The sequence below is a fragment of the Ambystoma mexicanum genome, chromosome 2p (genome assembly GCF_040938575.1).
Source record: "Ambystoma mexicanum isolate Mex_15411 chromosome 2p, UKY_AmexF1_1, whole genome shotgun sequence".
Taxonomy (NCBI): Eukaryota; Metazoa; Chordata; class Amphibia; order Caudata; family Ambystomatidae; genus Ambystoma; species Ambystoma mexicanum.
Genome location: NC_090923.1, coordinates 884,413,470 through 884,435,036, shown reverse-complemented (window position 1 = coordinate 884,435,036; position 21,567 = coordinate 884,413,470). Strand labels below are relative to the sequence as shown.

The 21,567-nt window shown below is 47.4% G+C and overlaps 1 protein-coding gene across 1 annotated transcript in view; it reads right to left on the bottom strand.

The window, feature by feature from the left end:
• Positions 1 to 21,567, bottom strand: part of STRN4 (striatin 4) — a 563,587-nt gene that overhangs the window by 435,353 nt on the left and 106,667 nt on the right. The window contains exons 4-5 of the mRNA XM_069644583.1: positions 12,161 to 12,239; positions 10,441 to 10,644 (exon numbers count right to left, since the gene is read on the bottom strand). Of these exons, the coding sequence (XP_069500684.1) occupies positions 10,441 to 10,644; positions 12,161 to 12,239 (283 nt within the window). The remainder of the gene's footprint in view (positions 1 to 10,440; positions 10,645 to 12,160; positions 12,240 to 21,567) is intronic.

The window sequence follows — 21,567 nt, the reverse complement described above, 5'->3', positions numbered from 1 at the left end:
ATGATAAATAAGGGAACCTGACAACACACAGGACACAAACTGATTACGGACTTTCTTCCCGATTTCCTGCGTGGCGTCCTGTTCCCGATTTCTTCATCCTGCTTGATCCCAATTCCAGATTTCATTAAAAAGCCAAGGCCTATGCATTGCTGAAGCCCTTTTCAGTTGGGCCTCAAATTCTAAAAACCCAAAAAACCCAAGGGAAGCATCCTGATCCAGTCTGGTTTGCTACTGCTAGTTGCATGCCTGCAAACTCGTCACCCCACTGATCTCCAATCTCCCGTAACCAGAAGGTGCAGTGCAGTCTGGTGACCGGAATGGCCTAGATGATCCCGCCCCGCCTGATTTGCCCAGCTGTCCTTGGTAAGACCCGATCCATGTGATGACCAGAACCCTGGGCGGTCCAAAATCCTAAATTAAAGTGGACTTGTAAGTATTAATAGAAATCATAGAAAACCATAGCATACCTTGCCTTGTTGTATCCCTATCTCTAAACCATCCTATCCTTACCTTGTAACATTATCAGAATCCTTATTGCAATACAGTCTTTGATTCATCTTGCTAAGTGCCATTTCTTTAGTCATCTTGTGTAAATCTTAAACTATCAATCCTACTTCGAGTGATCCGACTGGTTCCGCCAGGGCGGGCGCTGTGGATCTGGTGTTGAAGTCATGAATCAACTCTAGAGCTTACTTTGTCCCTCCTTGGTATTCTGGCCGGAATGCTCTAGCATAGAGTAAAACTATAGTAAATGTTTGCTTATCCAGTTTTTGTTCTTACTACCCGATTTTTCTAAAAACGCCCCTCATTCAACCTTGCATCTCTTACTCAGTTTAATAGCTAGAGGCATCATTTTAACTCTGGCCCAAGACCCACAGCTACATACCAACCGCACTCAATATCAGTGTATTTCACCAGTTTTTCTTAAAAACAGTTTGGTTGATTTTAGGCAAGACTCCACAATTTTGCAAAGTTTTACACGTATGTTTTTTATTTAAAATTATTTTCAACCTTCCATTCAGATTCAAAGTGTTTACTTTTGCTCAAACTATAGCTCATGATTGTTAGTATCTTTTCAATGTTGCTCCCATAGAGATTTGTATTGATTTAAGGATTTTTGCATACATTCATGGTTTTACTCAGCCATTTATGAAGTGTCATTTAAACAGTAGGGTTTCAAATCCGTTTCCCTCTTGTTTGGGGAGGGAAGGTTGGATTTGAATACTGCTTTCTATTCCTTATTCCCGATTACCTGCTGATTCATTATATCTATTTAGAATTGTTTATTTGTGGGTTGATGAGTATTGCAGGGGGAAATCCTAATTTAAGTGCTATCTTTCCAAACAAGCCAAAAGTGTTCTTTTCTCTGGTGTTTTATATTTTGTGTTGCTAAAGAGTGAATTTAAGTGCATTGTTCACATTCCTATCTGTTATTGTCACCACTTTGGTGATTGCTGCCCCATATATTAAAAAGCATATGTTTGATTTGAATTTTAAATAAATATAACCTTTACCAACCAGCCTGATTCCTGGTCCATGGTGACCCAGGGAATTTTAATAAGGGGTGTGATATGAAATACTTAACAAGGTTTAGGTCTTCGGTGTTATTGGCGAAGAGTAGGAATTGTCTTGATGAGTTGAGATTCAAGTATGTACTGGACGTCTAAGACTGGATCAGAAAGAGGTGAGTTTTGAGCCTATGGATGTCCTTGATGGAGTTGATCTTGAGGCATAACTGTGGGTTGTCGGCGTATTGATGGGTGTGTGTGGCTACGAGGGCTCCCAGCGACTCCATGAGTAGATTGAAGATCACTGGGAGAGGATGGGACCCCACAGGTGACCGGTAGAATGGCAATCTAGAGGAGTACATCTGAACAAACTGCTGGTGGTGGGCGAGGTAGGACTTAAACCAGCGTAGGACAAGGTTGCTGATCCCCATGCACCGATGTGGGTGTCCATAAGTGCCTGGTGGTCTACTATGTCGAAAGCAGCCAATCGGTCAAGTAGAACCAGAAGGCAGGGGTGGCTGTCCAGGATGTTAGACGTCAATCACCTGTATGGTTGACGTCTAACATCCGTGCTGTATTTGGGTCTGAACCCGTATTGGTAGGTTTGGAGGAGATTGGTGGTGTCAATGTGTTTTAGCAGTTGTGCTGCTACCGCCTTCTCAATAAACTTAACTAGGAGGGGAATATGGATGATGGTGCGATAGTACCTAGGTTGTCAGGATCCAGAGAGGGTTTCCTTAGTAGAGCGGTTTTGTCCCGTTTTTTGGGTTGATGGGACAGTGTTTTGACTTAGGGAGTGATTGATTATCTCCATGTAGGGAAGGAGAGCTTCTGCAGGGAGAGCCTTGCAGATGGATACTGGGAGGATGTAGTCTATATACAACGTGGTTTTGAGGATGGCCAGGGTTTCTACCAGGTCATCTGTCGAGTGTGTCTTTCTTGAATGTTATACAGGATGTGGAGAATTGTTTTGCAAGGAGGGACGTGAGGTTAATCTATGGATGCAGAGCTGGTGTATATGTGCTGGCGAATCTTGCTGATTTTGTCGATGCTAATGTGTCGATGGCGGTGGGTTTTTCGATGTATGACAGGGGCGGGTAGCGGGTCGATACAGTGCTTGGCTGCTTTTTAGTGTGCTTGTCCTTTTCTTGGTCCTTCTGCTATCCTGGGTTTGAGAGGTCCTAGTTGTACTTTGGTCATTGGCAAGAACCCTTTGTGTAGCCTGCCGAAGCTTTACAGTGTCTGAAGGCAGGATGTGAGGGAGTTGTACGAAACTCTGCTCACCTTTGTCTTCTGGTGTGCCTTGGAGAAATCCGTTCAAACTGGGAACAGCCCAGCTCCTTTCTATAAACCACAGGGAGAGTTTGCAGAAGTTGTTTGTGGATTCCTGTACATCTAAGCCTGAATCTTGGAGCAGAACACAAGTCGACCACTGAAACAGAAGATCGGATTAAGAAGAGAAGACTGCTGCAGCTACTTCCAACGACCGGAGATGCCTGCTGTGTAACCGCTGCCTGTCCAGACCCCTTTTTTGGTGCCACAGAGGAGTCCCAAAGAGTACTCCGACCCATACACTGGTGGGACTAATCAGCCATCCCACCAAGAGCTGACACCTTCCTGGGCTGCAAACCGTCAATACCTTGGGACCTCGAGACAGTGCTGTGCAACGTCATCCAAATAACGAATCTTGCAGAAACTTTGGTGGACTCCTGTTGAACCTCCAGAGACAAAATTTCACTCCTTGCAGTCACCTCACCAGAATGCTGGACTGAGATAGCGAGGCGAATCCGATCAGCGCAAACAGTCTTTCATCTGGTACCTTGAAAAGGGCACCAAAATCAGCTGCGAGAAGCACAGAAGAATCCGTTGTTGGGAGCCTTTTCTGTCGACTGCTGGTCCAAGTTCCCATCCAGTGCCCTTTCTTATGTCACCAAGACCAAGAATCCAGAGACAGGGTCCTGGACTGCTGCCTCGTGAAGGCATCCGTCTGCATGCTCTTCACTGCCGAGTGTTAGTTGGACTTCATAATCACTGTCCTAAGGGCTTAGTAAAATCGTTCAACTGAGGCAATACAAGACTCCACTCTTAGAAGGCTGTACCACCTGAGTTCATTGTAGTGTAGACAGAGCAGCCAGGCTCATGGCGAGCGAGCGGGAGGGGGCGAGCGAGCGGGAGGGGGCGAGCGAGCGGGAGAGGGCGAGCGAGCGGGAGAGGGCGAGCGAGCGGGAGAGGGCGAGCGAGCGGGAGAGGGCAGCGAGCGGGAGAGGCCAGCGAGCGGGAGAGGCCAGCGAGCGGGAGAGGCCAGCGAGCGGGAGAGGCCAGCGAGCGGGCTGTAGAATCAGTAAAAGTGAAATTGTAATACAAATGATCCAAAGAAACCCTGAGACATTTTGTATTGTAAAAATAAAATATTTATTTAAATACAGGTAGGCCCAGACTAATCTAGGGGTAAGTAAACACAAACATATGAAATCACAGTATAAACACACTATACTTGAAAGTATACAGACCCAAGTATAGACCTTATTTAAAGTACCCAACAGTAGTTCTGGGGAAATCAAAACCTTTTCATACACATTCAGTATAGGTCAAGTCTATTCTTGGGGAGTAAAAACCAATGGTTACTTTTTACAATTACATTCAGTAATGCAAGGGCAGTACACCCTTCCAGTTGTATAATGATTCTCAGTACAAATCACTGTTAGGCAAGGTTTGAATGCAGTAACTTCTGGGAACACTATAAACAACTATGATTACAGGTATAGGCAACCCAACCTTTGGTATAAGCTTGTACTACACAGTTTTGGTAGCTTGTTGAGCACCCAGGCCTATCGCAAGAGGGGAAATGTGAGCTGTAGTGGAGTTACAAAGATTCACAGTTACAGGTATTCAAATATACTTTTACACTCAAGATTTCTTGCATAAACAATGAATAATGTATCAATCAGTTATAAAGCCTTCTTCAGAAGGGAGAAATAGAATAGTAGCCCAAATATACAATACTGTTTCAAATATACAATTTATGGATCAGACAAGGCCTTTTTAGGATGGCCCACAGACAACCTACACACCCACACACACAGGTGACTTCAGTAACAAGGGTGTTGGGCCCATTAATAACTTAGTGTTGGCATACAGAATAGTCCTTACAAAGTAAAAAGGCAAAAGTTATTAGAACACAAGAAATACAAATAGTCATAAGCAGGGCAAATACTTTCAGATAGCTCTGAGAAGAGTAATTCAATTCAATAGGCTAAGCCAAAGTCAATGGGCCAAGATCTTTGCATAGAATGCAGCACTTCAAGTAAATGGAAAAGTCTTTGCACAAGTTCTTAGGAGTCTTTGGCAAAAAAAAAGACTCCAATGTAGGGCCACTAGCTGATTAGACCTGTTAGTTGCAGAAGTTACAAGCACTTCCACAGAAAGAGGTAAATTCTCTTAGGCTAGTTTTACAGTTCCTTAGTAAAGAAGAAAAAGATGCAGCTGAAGACTTCTGTTCCTGTACAGCTCTGCAGATCTCGCTGTTCCTGGGCCTCAGTCGTGGGGACAAGAGGGAGGCCGTTGGGGGGACTCCTGCACCGTACTGGCACCGTCAAACTTTACTTTCAGTGGCTGTTTCGCGTTTCAGCTCCTTGTGGTTCAGCAAATAGCAATAAGCGCGGTCCTGGCTGTCAAGGTGGACTTTCCTCACATCTGAGGTCCCGCACTCAACTGAGGGGGGAGGGGTGGGGCGCAGGCTTGGTCAGTCCTTCTTTGTGGGAGTCCGGAGGATCTTCCAAAAGCTTTAGGCCAGCTTACATGCAATTCACACAATCTGGTGTCCCTCTCCCTGGCTCTACGGTTTCCTGCAGCACTCTGAGGAAATGCAACCAGCTCCAAGATGGGTGTCCAGGTGGCTTACTTGGGAGTTGATTGGTCCTACCAACTCAAAGGGAGAAGTCCTTTGCAGGGATTCTGTCGATGCAAACTTAGCGATCCGGAACTGCAGGGCTTCATCAGGCAAACCAATGGTCCGGGAGTTGCAGCATCAGTCCTCTTCAAGCCGCTCTTCGGGTCCTTCGCCCAGTGGTCAACTGCCTTCCAAGCAAAGAGACTGGCCTTTTATTCAGTTCTCACTCGCTCTTCCAGCCTAGCTGCCACTCACCCAGCAGGGTGGCTGTGCTTGCCGAACAGCCAGCCAATCGTCAGAGTGCACTTGGTTCTCCTATAAAACTAAGCACAGAGTTTCGGGCACCTCCGTCACTTCCTGCCTACCCCAGACACTGGAGCCAGAGGCGGGTTTCACTCCTGAAGCCTGCCAAAGGCGAATGAACAAAAGAGGCTCAGGGGCCTCTTGAAAACCATGGCTCCCACGATTTAACGTTACCGGCACTATGAACAGTTCACGGTCGGGGTAAATCATGGTAGTTCATTGTAAAACCACTGCCACCAGCCATTCTGAGAGGAAAGGGTAACATTTGACTGTTACATGAGTAACTAGACATCGGGGATACTAAGTAACCCCTCCAGCACTCTGTAAGATAGGGTGTGCTGGGTCTAGAAATTTACAGGGCTAAGTTAAGTCAATTTCACTCCACTGTTCTGAGAAACAGTAGTTGATCCCAGAGAAGGTATTTAAACCTTGGGAACTCGGAAAGACTTCCCTGTGGCACTACACTGAAGGTGCTTTGTGACAATTGTAAAAGATGATGTCTATGGAGTTTGTTAGACTCCATAACCAAAAAGAAACAAATAGATTTAAAAGTACAAAATCCCAAAGTTCAGCAAAAGAGCTGGGGGTCTCTAAGGTAGAGAGGCATTAGCACATTGAGAATTCTCCCTAACAATCACTTAATCAGTCAACTGGACAATATACGTTTGGTGAATAGTAGAACACTTATTCTAGGTGCAGTAAAAACGTACAACTACTTTTGTGATAACCGTTATACTAGGTGAGTAAAACCCATATACAATTACAGGTGCTTTTGAAATCAGTGAACCCCAGATAGAGATAAAATTCTTGTACCTTATTTTTGGATGGAACACAGCTAACACAAGATAAGTAAAACCCATATACTTTGTTTAACCTCACAATGAAGGGGAAAGTAAAACCCAATGTTACATTTAGTGAACAGTTATTCTAGGTAGGCAAAAACCTAATACAGACTTATTCTGGACAGGCTAGCCGCAAGTCAGGGGAAGCAAGACTCAGTTGGGGGACACTCCTACAATTATCCCCAAACGACTAATCTGGTGAAACCAACAATTTACTTTTGGGAAGGGCACAACCTAATCACGGGAGAGTAAAATAACTTCACATCTACTTTCTATTAAACTGGCAAAACAGTTGCTAAAGAAGAAAAGATGTTAACCATACTTTTAAAAATAGTGCATCACACATTCAAGATCTTTACGAACTTTTGTAACCGTTTACTCTTAGAATTACAGTTGCCAACCAACTCTTTACAAGCAAGTAACTTTTAAAGACTTGTTTTCTTTCCTAGGCAGAGGTCCCAATCCCTTGAAAGTCTTTCCCTTATTCTTGGAGCACGAGTGTACTCATTGGCAGAAAGGAGGGTCACTGGGACTAGTGACCAACAGGCCGTGTCAGAATAGGTTCTTTTGTAGCAAAGGTCAGAGGGCCTTAGAAAAACTGGGCAACCAGGTGAGTACTTTACTTCTAGGGCTAGAAGAGGGTCCAGGGGCTTCGCAGAAGACACCCTAGCAGGATTCTAGCAGTGGGACCGAGAGGCCTCCCCATCACAGAAAATCACCCACAGCTACACAAAAATCCTAACAGGCTTAAGGTAAGTGCATACCCAAGCCAACACTACCTCAGCATCGAAGATTTTGCAGGAGGAGGAGGAGGAGGACTTCAGGGTCTGCAGCCAAATAGCCGGTCAGTGGATTCCTTGTCGTGGAGACTGAAAACAAGACATCAGAAGGGACTTTTGCAGCAGGGATTGATGAAGGCTCTAGGCAAGGTTTCCCTCGTGACTGAGTGCGATTCTGCAGATTAGGCACTTTTTCAAGGAGCAATGAAGCAGAAAATTGTGGTTGAATTCTCTTCGTTTTAAAGGTCCAGCACTCTGGTGAGGGGACTCTTCGGACTCGGTTCGTGTCCCTGGAAATTCACCAGGATGCCCACGAAGTTTCAGCGAGATTCGGAAGACTGTGCACCGCACAATGGCTTGAGGTCCCGGGGTATTGCAACAACGCAAGGTCGCAGCAAAGCATGGAATGGCTCAAAATGCAGGTCTTCTTGAGTCTAGTGGGTCTCACTAAGCACTGGGTCGGGGTCATTGTGTTCGGAGTCCCCAGGTCGATTGCAAGGGAGGGCTACAGCAGGCTCCGGTTACACAGCAGGCTCTCCGGTCGCTGTAAATAGTTTCAGCCTCGTTACCTTCATCTTCCTCTTTGGTTTTAGTTCCAGTGGTCGACTTTTCTTCAGCTTCCAGGTTCGCAGTATTTATCAGGATATACAGCACAACATCTGCATTTTCTCCCTGCATTTTACAAGAAGGGTGGTTTGGTTGTCCAATCAGGGCAGCCAGCCCCCCCCCCACCCACTGGGATTTGTCCCCATTCAAGCAAGGCGCAAGAAAAAGGGCTGGGGAGTTTTGGACTCCTCCCTCACTTCCTGCTCTCACAGACTGGAGCCTGGGACTCCCACCAAAGATAAAAAAATAAATAAAAAAAACACACAAAGGAATTTCACAGAACATGTAAAAGGTATCAAAAGATCCTTTCTACCCTTGGGAACTGTCGTTCACTCAAAGTTAGCACAAGAAAGTAAAAATGGGAGCCCCTAGGGCAACCCAGCAACAACAGGCACCTATTGCTAAGAAGTTGTTAGAGAATAACTTTAAAAAGACACCGATAAAAAAAAAAAAAAAAAAAAAAAAAAAAGAAGATTATGCGAGTGTGGAAAACGGTTCCCACTCACTGAGGTATTAAGGAACAAAATCCCACTAGTAAAGCAAAAAAGTTGTGGGGTTGACCCAGGTCAGGAAGATTTACCAGTTCTGTGCAAATCTTCCAACACCGAGGTACTGTGTGGCTGAGTCCAATACTTACCTAAAGTCTTGTGTCACGATTCGTGTGTTAGGGAGTTCGCCATGCTTAATGCTGGAACGCATCTAGGGAGCCTTCTACAAAGTCCCTGAACACATTCATCTGTACTTGTTGGACGAGCAATCCTCTGGAACACAGACTTTCCTGCATCTGTGACCAGAAAAGTGATGGGTGGAAGGTTTTGAATGAATCTGTACCACTGGCGTTGCTCTGGGCAACCTTCCAAACAACCGTTTTTTAGCCCGTCTGCACCATTGCAAAAGGGGTCCAGCCATATACAAATCAGTCTGGTACTGCCATCAATGGTAGCAGACCAGCCTGAACTGCTAGGCCAGGTCCCCTAAGCACGGAAACACAAGCAAGCCCAGACATGTTTCGGCCTTGTTGGGTCTCCTCAGTGAGGTGCAGCTTGGTTCCCTATGGCGCAGCGAGCAAGGGACCCACGTCTGGGCATACCCTCTCACATAGTGAGACAAACTGACCACAAAAACGGACCTTTCTGTTTTGCTAAAGTCACCCCGAGTGGGACGGGTATGCCCAGACGTGTGTCCCGAGTCTGACGGGCCTAGAGACCCAAGTTACTCCTCACTGATGACGCCCAACAAGGCTGAAACATGTCTGGGGATGCTTGTGGTCTCGTGCAGAAGGGATGTGACCTAGCAGTTCAGGCTGGACTGCCCCTTTTGGGGTAGGACCAAGCCTGATTTGCATATGGTTTTCCCCTTCTGTAATGGCTTGGCAGGCTGAAAAACGATGGTCTGGAGGGTTGCCCAGAGCTTCGCCCGTGGTTATGATTAATTCAAAAGCTTCCAGCCATCACCTTTCTGTTTTTCCCCTTTCCTGCATCTGTGCCTTATCCTGGCCTGCCTACTGTTGGCCACAGGACTAGCAGTGTTCCTCTTCTGCCTCTGAGAACATTCAGGTCCTAGAATAGAGGAGGATTTCTAAAGTCTAAGGCCTATATCCAGAAAAAAAGAAAAAAAAAGTGTTGCAGAGTACTTACTTGCTGTGCGTTAGTGCTGTAACGGATTATCTCTGGAGATAGTTACAAAGTGTAACTTACCTTTGAATTGCTTACTTCCACTCTGAAAAGTATACACAGTTATTTACTTACCTATGAATTGTGTTCCACTATTCTAGAAAGTAAGGTAAGTGTTAACTGCATATTCCTGAAACAGAAAAAGTTACATGTGTTGCAAAGGACTTACTATTGTGGTAGGGCAACTATTATTCTTGAGCTAGAATAAGTTACTTAGTATTGTACGTACTTGTAACATTTGTAGTATAAACTGGATTATTCCTGAAACTAAATTAAGCAGCATAGTTTACTACCAATAAGGTAGTCTCACATTGAATTGCCCATTGCCATTCGAAATGTCTACTGTGGTTTTACTTCGCTTGAATAGCATACTGCCACTCTAAATGTGTAACAATAGGTTTTACTGACCTTTAACTGCACAGTGCTACTCCAAATATGGTTTATATGTTGGTTTACTTACCGTAAGTATTGTTTTGGTTTTTATAATTGTGTTACTTATAAATGTGCTTACCATTTAATGAATTCTCTTTACCCATGTGTATTTTGGGGCAGATGTATGCTACAGGTTCTTTGTGCCTTCCGACAACCCGCTTTCCCTAATAAGATGAGCCTAGCTGCTCGGTCATAGCTACACATACTTTGAATACTACAGCCTTCTACTAAGAGTTGGAGTTTCTGCATTTCTGTATTTCTGTATTTCCCATGGTGTAGTTTTATAAATTGTTCTAACAATAAGCTTCTTGATTTCTTGGTGCAGGTGGTTCACATGTGCCAGCAGAACACATTTATTTCAGTGACAGTGGTGGTAATGGGTGTGCATACAAATGGTGAAAGCCTCACCTCTTTATCTGCTCTTCAATCTGTCGCATGAGTGGTGATTGCCCCTCGGCCAACCCTGGACAAGGGGTCAGCGTTGGTACCACTCCAGAGTCGCTCTGCTCCAATGACCCATTTTGCTCCTCTGGGCAGCGTGACAATAAAGCACGCACTCGCTTTGAGCGCATGTCAAGGATAGTGTCTGTGTATCCAAATTCCTCGAGATACCTGGGGAAACAAGAGGGACAATAAAACCCAATTTCAGAAACCAAAAGGCAAACAAAAGATAGCCACAGAAACTGGGCAGGCACATGGGCCACAAAGGGAAAAGCAAAATGGAGAAGGACACCAAAATAAAACGGGAAGGCAAAAAGAGGAAGGCAAGACCATGGACCGCAGAGGACTACATTGTGGGCTTCACAAAAAAATGTGAACTGAAACTTATATTGGAGCTACAAGAAAAAGAGCCCACCTGAAGGAGAAAAAGTAATGACACAATGGCATAAGCAGAAGTGAGCCCCAGAGGCTGCTGGTATAAGAAAGAAACCCACTTGTTCAAGTGCACAGTGTGCAAGACCACCGATAAAAGATTGAACGTGCATTGGGTAAACAAAAAGTCCTTTGAGTCGCACAGTTATGAATAGGAGGATTCTAGAAAAAAAAAAGTTAGCCACAAGGAATAGAATGGTGCCAGCGCTGGCAGATGCTCCCACACTCTATTCTCCCTTTTGTGCATAAGTAGAAGGAGTGAATATGGCTTCAACGCCTTTGTGGGGGTGAGGCAGACATGGCCGTTAACACCAAGGAAGAGAGGGTTTTGGCCCGTTACTGGCCATGTCCACCCACCTGCCAAGGGGGTGGGAAGAATTCCCCCTCGCCCCCCCCCCCCCCATCAAGAGAATCACACAGCCAATCTTGTGAGGAGAAGAAAAAAAAAGAAAAAAAAAAAAGAAAAAAAAAAAGATGCATGCCGCCATAGGGAAAAGGGACAAAGTCCTAAAGCAAGTAAGTTGGGCGGGAACGGGTGTGGTTTGTTTTGGGGGTGGAGGGAGAGGCTCCCTATGTTAAAAAAAATTAAACAAATGCTGCCACCCAGGGAAGGGCCTCAGGTGGCTGGAACAGCGGGCATAGAATGTATATTCTCACCCGCTGTTCCAGTCACCAGATTGGCTCCCAGGGAAGGGCCATTAGCCAATCATTGATTAAAACAAAGGCTAAGGAGAAAAGATCACGTCGCCACTGGTATAGGGACAAAGACTACCACATGGGGCAGTGGTACATGCTAAAGGAGCAACACAGGCCAACTTGTATAAGAAGAACATGATGTTATAAGGAAACGGGAGGCAAAGGTGACACAAGCATAAGGAAAAGGAACCCAGAAAATACCAGCCTAACCAGGTGAAAACAACCTAAGAAGGAAGGAAAAGATTGGAGTAGTGTCACAACTCCAGGAAAAAGGTGGGTCCCATTGGGGGGGATGGGGCAATATGGAGACCAAGAAAAACACTTCTGAGAGCAAAATGAAGAATTGAGGCTGAGGCAATACCTTTAATGGGAACCAAAAGCTCAGAGCCTTAAAAGGATTGATGAAGTATTTTCTAAAGCATCCCTAAAGCTAATTTCAGAGGACCTCAAAGGACCCAAATGTTGGTGCTGCCACTTATCATCAAACACACACATTAACAGGAGCAAGTAAAAGAGGACGGCTTGATATTGAATGGCAGTTTCCACCCAAACTACTCACTGGCGCAAAAGCTGCCTTCCTTCCTTCAAGACTAGTTGGTTATTTTCCAACGAGGCAGTTTCTGCTGGGCCATTGAGAACTGGGAATAAACAGCAAGAAAATACTTTAAATAAATAACAAAAATATTGATTATTATACCTGCGTCAAATCCTTTGCATCCAAGTCAACTGTATGTTTATTAGAGAATACAAACATCCATAAAAACAGGTCATAAAATAAAGTACAAATTCATAGGTACAGCAATATATCATTCTTAGAATGAACAAGTTACTTACCAACTGGTAACGTTCTTTCAACTGGATGTTCCTCCAACGTATTCCACATCTTTGACATGTAAATTCCACAGCTGTGCACTTCGGAAATTTTTTCGGCAGAAGGCACCCTGCGTCGATGACGTTGGGTCGATGTCCCTCGAAGGCCTCCGTCGATGGCGACGTCACTGGATGTTATAACTAGGACGCACGGCCCCACGTATCCTCAGTTTATGTTTTTTTCCCCCCAGAACATGTGGCACCAATCCAATGTCTGCTTGATTGCACATAGCCTTGCGGAAACGTGAGCTGCAATCTCATAGGAAATTCTCCAGAGGGGCAGGCTGGGAGGGCGATGTGGAATATGTTGGAGGAACATCCAGTCGAAAGAACATTACTAGTTGTTAAGTAACTTGTTCTTCGAATGGATTGTGTCCAACATAGTCCACATCTTTGACAGACTCCCAAAGCAGTACCAGAAAATGGAGGCGGGAAAAGAATTGAGTACCCAATCAGATGGCGGCATAAAGAACCACCTTACCAAAGGCCATATCCTGACCATGGATCGTATCCAGGGAGTAATGTTTAACAAAGGTGTGGATAGAAAACCATGTGGCTGCATCACAAATATTCCTAATAGGAACTCCCCGTTGAAGGGCTGTGGAAGTAGCCACGCCACTAGTGGAATGAGCTCGCAACAGTTCAGGGGGTCCTTACCCGCCAATCGGTAATGGTGAGGATAATCCACCTGGACAGGGTCCGTTTGATAACAGCCTGGCCCAATCGGTGTCGAGCATATTGCACAAAGAGTCGATTGTCCACTCTGACCCAGGACATCCTAGAAATATAAAAGGTCAGAGCTCTCCAAGGTGTTGTGGCTGAATAGAACATGGAATGTTTGGTGAGTGAAACGTGGAAATGGAATGGGGAGAGGGCAGTTGATTGAGGACAATAAAGGAGTGTAGATGCACAGAAGGCATCCTGTCGTTATTTGAAGCTATTTGATTATATATAAAATGGTATAAAAGGAACATAATTGGCGACGAGGTAGTGACTCGAGTAACCCATGGAAATGACTGAAGGAAAGCAACCAAGGCTTGCGAGAATAACCTGCAGTCCGGCAGAGGGAAAGGAACTACCATAACAGGACATACGCAGCCTGCGGAGGTGCTGAAGTGACATCATGGAAATAAGGAGATATTGATGGCAAATATAAGGAGGGGTCGTGAAGAAAACATAACACAGCAACAGGCAACAATGGACAAGGACGACAAATGAAAGCAGTCCGTTGAGGAAAACAAACAAGTAAATGGAAGGAAAGAAAAACGCGGCAAGGCGCAGGGTGCGGTCGATGTATTGGGACTGTTTAAGATTTAAAACATAAAAAGTAATAGCTGGCATTATAAAGCATTTGTTTTTAATAATGTGGTGAATGAACTTACTCAAGGCGCAACATACAGCGTGAGCGTTAGCTAGGAGTGCTACGTCAGCTGAGGAGGGCTGAAGTACTTGGCAACGTCAAAGGATCATTAGAGGAACGGACATATTAACGTACCACCATATTCGTTTACAGCCGAGGCAGACTTTAACAAAACAAAAAGGTATCTGGATGATGAAATGCATATGGTGTGGAAGCAAAAAGTCTCTCTTGATTTTACTGCATCAGCTGCAAGTCTCGAACAAATGCAGTAATATTTAAACATGTAAGTGAACACCATCTAGAAAGAAGATAACCAACTGCACTACTGGAAAGCACAAAGGCACTAGGAAGGCCCAAAGGCAGCAAACAGCCAAACCGCTACGGTTGTGTCTAGATGTGATTAAGAAATAGTATATCTGAACAAGCACTGCACTAATGAGCGCAAGGGTTTGCTACATGATCTTCATGTTATATCTTAATGCAATTTAGCTGTTGCAGTGTCCTGGACACATCACATCACACGGGACCAGCAATCATCATACAAGTGATAAGGTGTTTAAAGCGGTATTAAGTTTTAAGGTGTGCTTCAAGTGCATTCACATACAGATGCTTATACAGAACAACAGATGAAATTGAAAGAAGCAAACTCATGAACTTTGCTGTAACAATGCTTAGATACAACTAAAAACACATCTCCAAGTGGCACTACAAATGCTATGAAATGAAGCAATATAAATTGTTGGCCAACACGTCAAAACCTGGAAACGGACCGGAAGAGAAACCGATGACCGCATAGAGGACACAGCAAACGGTAAACCAGAGAGGAGATTGAAATAAGCCTGGACGGAGAGGGAGGGGAACCTAATGAGCCTGGAGGGAGGGGAAACCTTGGAACCCACGACCAAGCCCAGATCTGCTCTGGCGAATGGGACGCTGGGGGAATCAAGGGACCCAACACTCCGAGGGGAACCGGGAGGAGGCGCAAAGACTCCTTGGTCCTACCACAGTGAGGGTGAAACAAGTTTGTAAGTTTATAATTGGTTCGGTTATGTTGGGGTTTGTTCGAGGCATGGTCCGCCACTACACACTGTACACCATTCATTGCTGAAAGAGGGCACACCGATGAGGATTTCTTCACACAAGACTCATGCCTGAGTTAACAGTCATGACTCTGAACGTACAGGGCCTAAAATTACCCGTGAAACGACACAGTATACTAACATGCTTGACGGAACATCAAGCTGTAATAGTGTTCCTACAAGAAACACCTGCTCACGATAGATGAGAACAAGTTACTCTCTTACCTGTTAACGTTTTTTCGATGACATATTCCATATCTATGACATGTAATCACCACAGCTGTGCTGCTTCGGAAAATCTTCAGCGTCTGCGTCGATGACGTCGATACGCCGCCCTCGAGGACCTCCTCCGACGGCCGACGTCACTGGATGTTATAAGTAGGACGCACGATGCCCGTAGCCTCAGTTGTAGTTTTTTTCCCAGAACGTGTGGCACCAGTCTTCTGCCAGTCTGACACACAAAGCCTTGCGGAAACGTAAGCTGCAATCGCACAAGAAATTCTCTAGCGGGTAAGGCAGGGAGGGAGCGATATGGAATAAGTCGTCGGACCATCCCATCGAAAGAACGTTACCAGGTAAGAGAGTAACTTGTTCTCTGAGGGGATTGGGTCCTCCGACGTATTCCATATCTATGACAGACTCCCAAACCAGTACCAATGCAAGATGGTGGGAAAAGAATTTAGAAAACAAATTTAGAATGCCCAATCAAATTGCGGAGTAAAGGACCGCCTTGCCAAAGGCCAGATCCTGCCCACGGATGGAAACGAGGGAGTAGTGGCGTACAAAAGTATGTACCGAAGCCCAGGTGGCTGCATCACAGATGTTCCGAATAGCAACACCCCTCTGTAGCGCAGTAGAGGCAGCCATACCCTGGTAGAATGGGCCTGCAAGCCGACCGGTGGGTCCTTACCCGCCAAGCGGTAAGTCAGACAGCCAGAATAATCCAACGAGACAGTGTTTCGTTACAGCCTGTCCCAAACGCTTTCCAGCGTAACCAATGAAGAGTTGATCGTCCACTCTAACCCGGGACATGCGTGAAATATAAAAGCTTAACGCTCTCCTAGGATCAAGCCTATGGAGCCTCTCCTCTTCCTTACCAGGATGTGGAGGAGGATAAAACGCCAGAAGAACAACCTTCTGGCCTAAATGAAATTCCAACACCACCTTCGGAAGAAAGGAAGGACGAACTCTAAGGACAACCCTGTCCTTATGAAACACAGTGAAGGGTGGCTTAACTGAAAGTGCCTGTAACTCGCTCACTCTGCGAGCGGAAGTGACCGCAACCAAAAATACAGTTTTAAGAGTTAACAGTCTCAAAGGGCATGAATGCAAAGGCTCAAACGGAGCACCCATCAGAACTTGATAACAAGGTTCAAATCCCAACCGGGCACCTGGAAGGGTGACTGAGGGAACACATTAGTGAGCCCTTTCAGAAACTGAGAAATTAAAGGAATTTTAAAATAAAAACACTCTTCAGACGAGAGCTTAAATATGTACAGCGCCGCCAGGTAACCTTTAACGGTTCCCACTTGCAAGCCCCTGTGAGCCAAGGAAAGCAAAAAAGACAGAACCATGGGAATGTCACAAGCAAAAGGATCCACATTCTTAACCCTGCACCAGTCGCAGAACTTACGCCAACGGTACAGGGACTTTGTTGCGGGCCGTCTGGCCGAGAGCAACACCTCCATCACGTCTTCAGGGAGGTCCCAATCCTTATACCTCAACCTTTCAGAAACCAAGCGTGAAGGTTGAGGGATCTGACCTCTGATGGAGAACCAGACCCCCCCCCTCTCCCATGAGAGCAGATCGTCTCGGTAGGGTAGACAACGTGCAGGGCAGATGGACAAGTCGAGAAGGTCGTGGTATCACGTCCTCCGGGCCCACCCCGGAGCAATGAGGATCATCCAGGAACTGAACCTCTGCAGTACCTGCGGGATGAGGGGGACTGGAGGAAACGCATACAGCAGTGGGAATGACCACTCCACAACAAACGTGTCTCCCAAGGCTCCTTTTGGAGGAAATTCCCACGAACAGAACCTCTCGCACTTCCGGTTGACACTGGAGGTGAAGAGATCCACTTGAGGGGTCCCCCAAAGGGCAAAGATCTCCAGGAGAATCTCCTGAGCCAACTCCAACTTGTAAGAGATCGCGCTCTGCCTGCGCAGAGCGTCCGCCGTCTTGTTTTCGTCTCTGGCCAGATGAACTGCCGAGATCCAAACTTCCTGCTGGATTGCACAGAACCAGAGCTGCATCGCCTCCCTGCACAGAGGAAGTGACTCTGCCCCCCACCTTTTTGTTGAGGTAGTGCATGGCCACGGTGTTGTCCGTCAGGATCAGGACATTCTTCCCTCGCACAGTCGGCAGAAAAGCCCTCAGGGCTAGCCTGACGGTCCTCAGCTCCAACAGATTGATATGGAGTCTGGACTCCGGAGACCAACGACCGCTGACTGTCAACTCGTTGGCACGAGCTCCGCATCCCATGAGGCATGCGTCTGTCACGATGATCGCCACCGGCCAGGTTAGCCAAAATGGAGCCCCCTTCATCAGATTGTCGACGGCCCACCACAGAAGGTCCTGGGCGACCGAGGACGGCACCTGAACAGGATCCGGCAACCTGCTGGAGGACTGAGACCACTGGAGCTTGAGTGCCCATTGAAAAGATCTCATCCTCAACCTGGCCTCTGGCACCAGAAGAATACAGGATGCCATGAGGCCGAGCAATCTCAAGAACTTGAACGCTGGGAGACTCTGGGCAAGCTGAAACTTGTGCACCATCTGCAGAATGCGATGATCCCTCACCTGGGGAGAGAAACACTGCCCCAGGGACGTGTCGAGCACTGCTCAGATGTACCTGAGCCGCTCGGTAGGTGTCAAATGGGACTTCAGCTTGTGGAGGACGTGGCAGGTGACGGACGGATGATCCAGGACTCTCGGGAGATCGCGCCCTGATCAACCAATCGTCCAGGTAGGGATAGACTTGAATCCCCCTTTCCTGAAGTGCGCTGCCACCGCTACCCTGAGCTTGGTGAAGACCCTCGGGGTGGAGGTCAATCCGAACAGCAGGACCCAAAACTGAAAGTGCAAGTCGCCAACCGCGAACCTCAGGTACTTGTGCTTTGTATGCATCAGTACATGAAAATAAGCGTCCTTGAGGTCGAGAGACACCAACCAGTCCTAATGGTGAAGGGCCTGGAGGACTTGAGAGAGAGTAACCATCTTGAACTTGTCCTTCCTGAGGAGTTTGTTCAAACCGTGCAAGTCCATGATGGGTCTCAATCCCCAGTCTTACTTGGAAATCAAAAAATAAGGGGGAATACAATCTCTTGTTCCTCTCCGCTACAGGCACCAGTTCTATGGTGCATTTCTCCAGCAGGGATTGAATTTCCTGTGCAAGGAGCGGATCCGGACTCTTCAAAGAGAGATTCCCCAGTGGATTGTCTTTAGGCCTCTGTCGGAAAGGAAGACAGTAGCCGTGGGTTATGATCTCCAGAACCCACACATCTGAAGTAATGGCGTACCACTCTGCAAGATGCTGCGCCAGCCTTCCCCCAACCGGCGAACCATGAGACATGGCCTCATGACTGAGCTGAAGCGGCTGCGGCATTGCCTGAGGGCAAAGAGGCAACAGCCCGAGCGGCCTTGGCACCTCGAGTACCTTGTTTTCCACCTCTGGCACTCCTACGGTGGCCCCTTTGACTGGCAGCTCCTCTCGCTTTACCAAAGGATGAGTAATAACGAAAGGAACCTCCCCTCCATTGCTGTCCCCTAGGACGAAAAGGCGAAGGTTGGCAAACTGCAGCGCCCAACGACTTCGCTGCAGCTTTTGAGGTCTGCAACCTCTCAAGGCTCTTGTCAGCCTTGATGCCAAAAAGATGTTCACCATCAAAAGGGCATGTTGAGGAGCTGGGCCTGCACATCAGGAGCAAACCCCAACTTCCGCAACCATGCCAACCTGCGTATTACGGTGCTCGCCGCCATGTACCGGCTGACGCAATCTGCCATGTCCAAACCCGACTGAATGGCCTTACACATGGCATCCTTGCCATCCTGAACCATGGCAAGGAAACCATCCCATTCGTCCCCTTCGGAATATGTTCAGCCGCTAAGGAAACAGTTCCACAGAGTATGCGTGAAACGTGACAAGGCACATACGGTGTTGGCAGCCTGAAGCGCCATACCCCCTGAAGAAAATACTTTCTTCGCCCAGCCGTCAAAAAGCTTGTCGTACCCATCAGGAGGGATGGTAGGATACAACGCCTGCTTTGCCGGGGCCGTAGCCGCCTGCACCACCAAATTCTCCGGAGTGGGGTGCTTGGTCAAGTAGCAGGGGTCGCTACTGGCAGGGCAGTATTGTCACGGGAAATACTTGCCCACTGCCAGGAGACTCTCCGGAGCAGTCCAAGCCGCCGCCACCCTCCTCTGTAGAGTCATATGGAACGGCAGTACCGAGTCAGTTGGTGGACCTTGGTCGAGGATATCCATAAGGTATCCTGAAGAAAATCCCCTGGGGGAGCAGACCGCCCCAAGTACTCGGTGACCCTAGACATAAGGCTCCGGTATGAGGAGTGGGCACGAGAGCCAGGCTCAGGCCTACAAAACTCCACCTCCGGAGAGGTGTCCAGCCCACTGGCATTGAGCAGAGACTGCCGCAGGTCCTCAATTTGGGTATGGCCCGAGAGAATCTCGTCTGGCACCGTATCAGGAACCATGCCATCATCAGAGCCCTCATCCACCTCTGAAATAAACTCAAGATGGCGCTAAGAAGGCACAAAATGTGGAACAAAGCCATGCTTGACCTTGGCCAGAGCATTTCTAGGGGGTTCCACCGAGCCACGGGGTACCAGAGTCGACACAGGCCTCGAGGCCGGAGCCCCGAGCGTGTCCGACAGCCTGGGCGGGGCCTCGAAAGACCTTGGCGTCGACGTCTTTTTTGAAGACACCACAACGGGCATGACGAGAACAAAAGTGAACCACCCGAGCCCGAAGGCATGAGAGCGGTGTCTCTCGACCGATCACAACCGACCCCACTCTGAGGCGCGGACGGACCAGTGCCCTGCGATTTGACAATCGCTAACATTTTCTTCCCGAAGGAAGCCCATTCCTCCGGCGTCGCATGCTTGGTGGGATAAGCGACCCGCCGACGGGCGGGGTCCTCGGATGAGGACGGGGAAGGAGACCGATGATGGCGCTTCCGGGAGTACCTCGAAGAGGCAGAGGAGTGGCAGGACCGACTCCGAGACCCTCTGGACTTCCAACAACAATGCGGAGAGTCGCCCATCAAATCGTCCGTTGAAAGCCCTGCAGACCTCGACTTCCGTGGTTTGGAAACCTTACCTACCGACAACTTCTTCTTGCGCTCCCACAAGGCTTTGGACGTGAGCGACTGGCAGTCGACAGTCATCCTTGTCATGGGCCTCCCCGAGGCACCAGAGGCAGGCGTCGTGCGAGTCCGTCACCGACATCTTGGACCCACAGTCCCTGCGCTTCTTAAAGCCCAGACGCAGGGTGGAAGACGAGGTAGACATCTTCACGAAGAAATTCTTCACAATACGAACGGGTTCGAAGAACTGAGAAAGAACAGAAACTCCAACGAGACGAGCCGTGCTGAGATCTCCGAAGCGAACACGTTCGCGGAAAAAACAGAACTAAGGCTACGGGCGTCGGGCGTCGTGCGTCCTACTTATAACATCCAGTGACTTCAGCCGTTGGAGGAGGTTCTCGAGGGCAGTGTATCTACGTCGACGCAGGAGCCGAAGATTTTCCGAAGCAGAACAGCTGTGGTGATTACATGTCATAGATATGGAATACGTCGGAGGACCCAATCCCCTTCAATCGGATGACCCATAAAGCCTTCCCTAAACAGTACTTGCTTCCAGGGGAGGGCTGGGGGGGACGAGGAGTCGCAATCCTATTAAACGCCAACTTACCAGTCAAGAAAAAGGCCGTTTATAGGAACACAGAGGGTCGGCTCCCGTTACTTAAGGGGATCCTGCACAAACATACTCTAATAGCACGATATGCCCTGAACGACAGACCAGACATTTTCCTGGGTGAAATTCTGCAGACCCTGGGTAGTTGGTGCGAGGGACAAATTATATTAGGTGCAGATTTTAACTGCGTAATGGACCATACTCTAGATAAGACCCTCCCCCCTACTGCAGCAGACGGCTGGAACAGACAAGCACTAGGCAAACTGTTCAGGGATCAAGGGGTAGTAGAGACATGGAGATTCTTCCATGGTACGGGAAAGGAATTTACCCATTATTCACCATTACACAGGGGTTACTCAAGGCTAGATATGATCCTGACTTCATCCACACTCATCCCACAAATCGAAGACGTACAAATAGGAGTACAATATCTCACCGACCATGCCCCAGTCATGCTAAAAATGATCCCCATTAAAGAGACACCCCGCATTAATCGAACAAGATCATACTCGAAGAGGTCGCCCTTAGAGCCCATATGGAAACAGCGCTGAACAACTATTTTCTGGACAATGCCAACGGCGACACAAACTGGGGGTAATATGGGATGCAGGGAAAGCAGGAATACGGGGGGAATTTATATCACAAACCATGGCATACACACGAGAGAGAAAGCTACTCAAACAAACAACAGAAACTTGACCTGGAACTGAAGGAAGCAGAGACACAA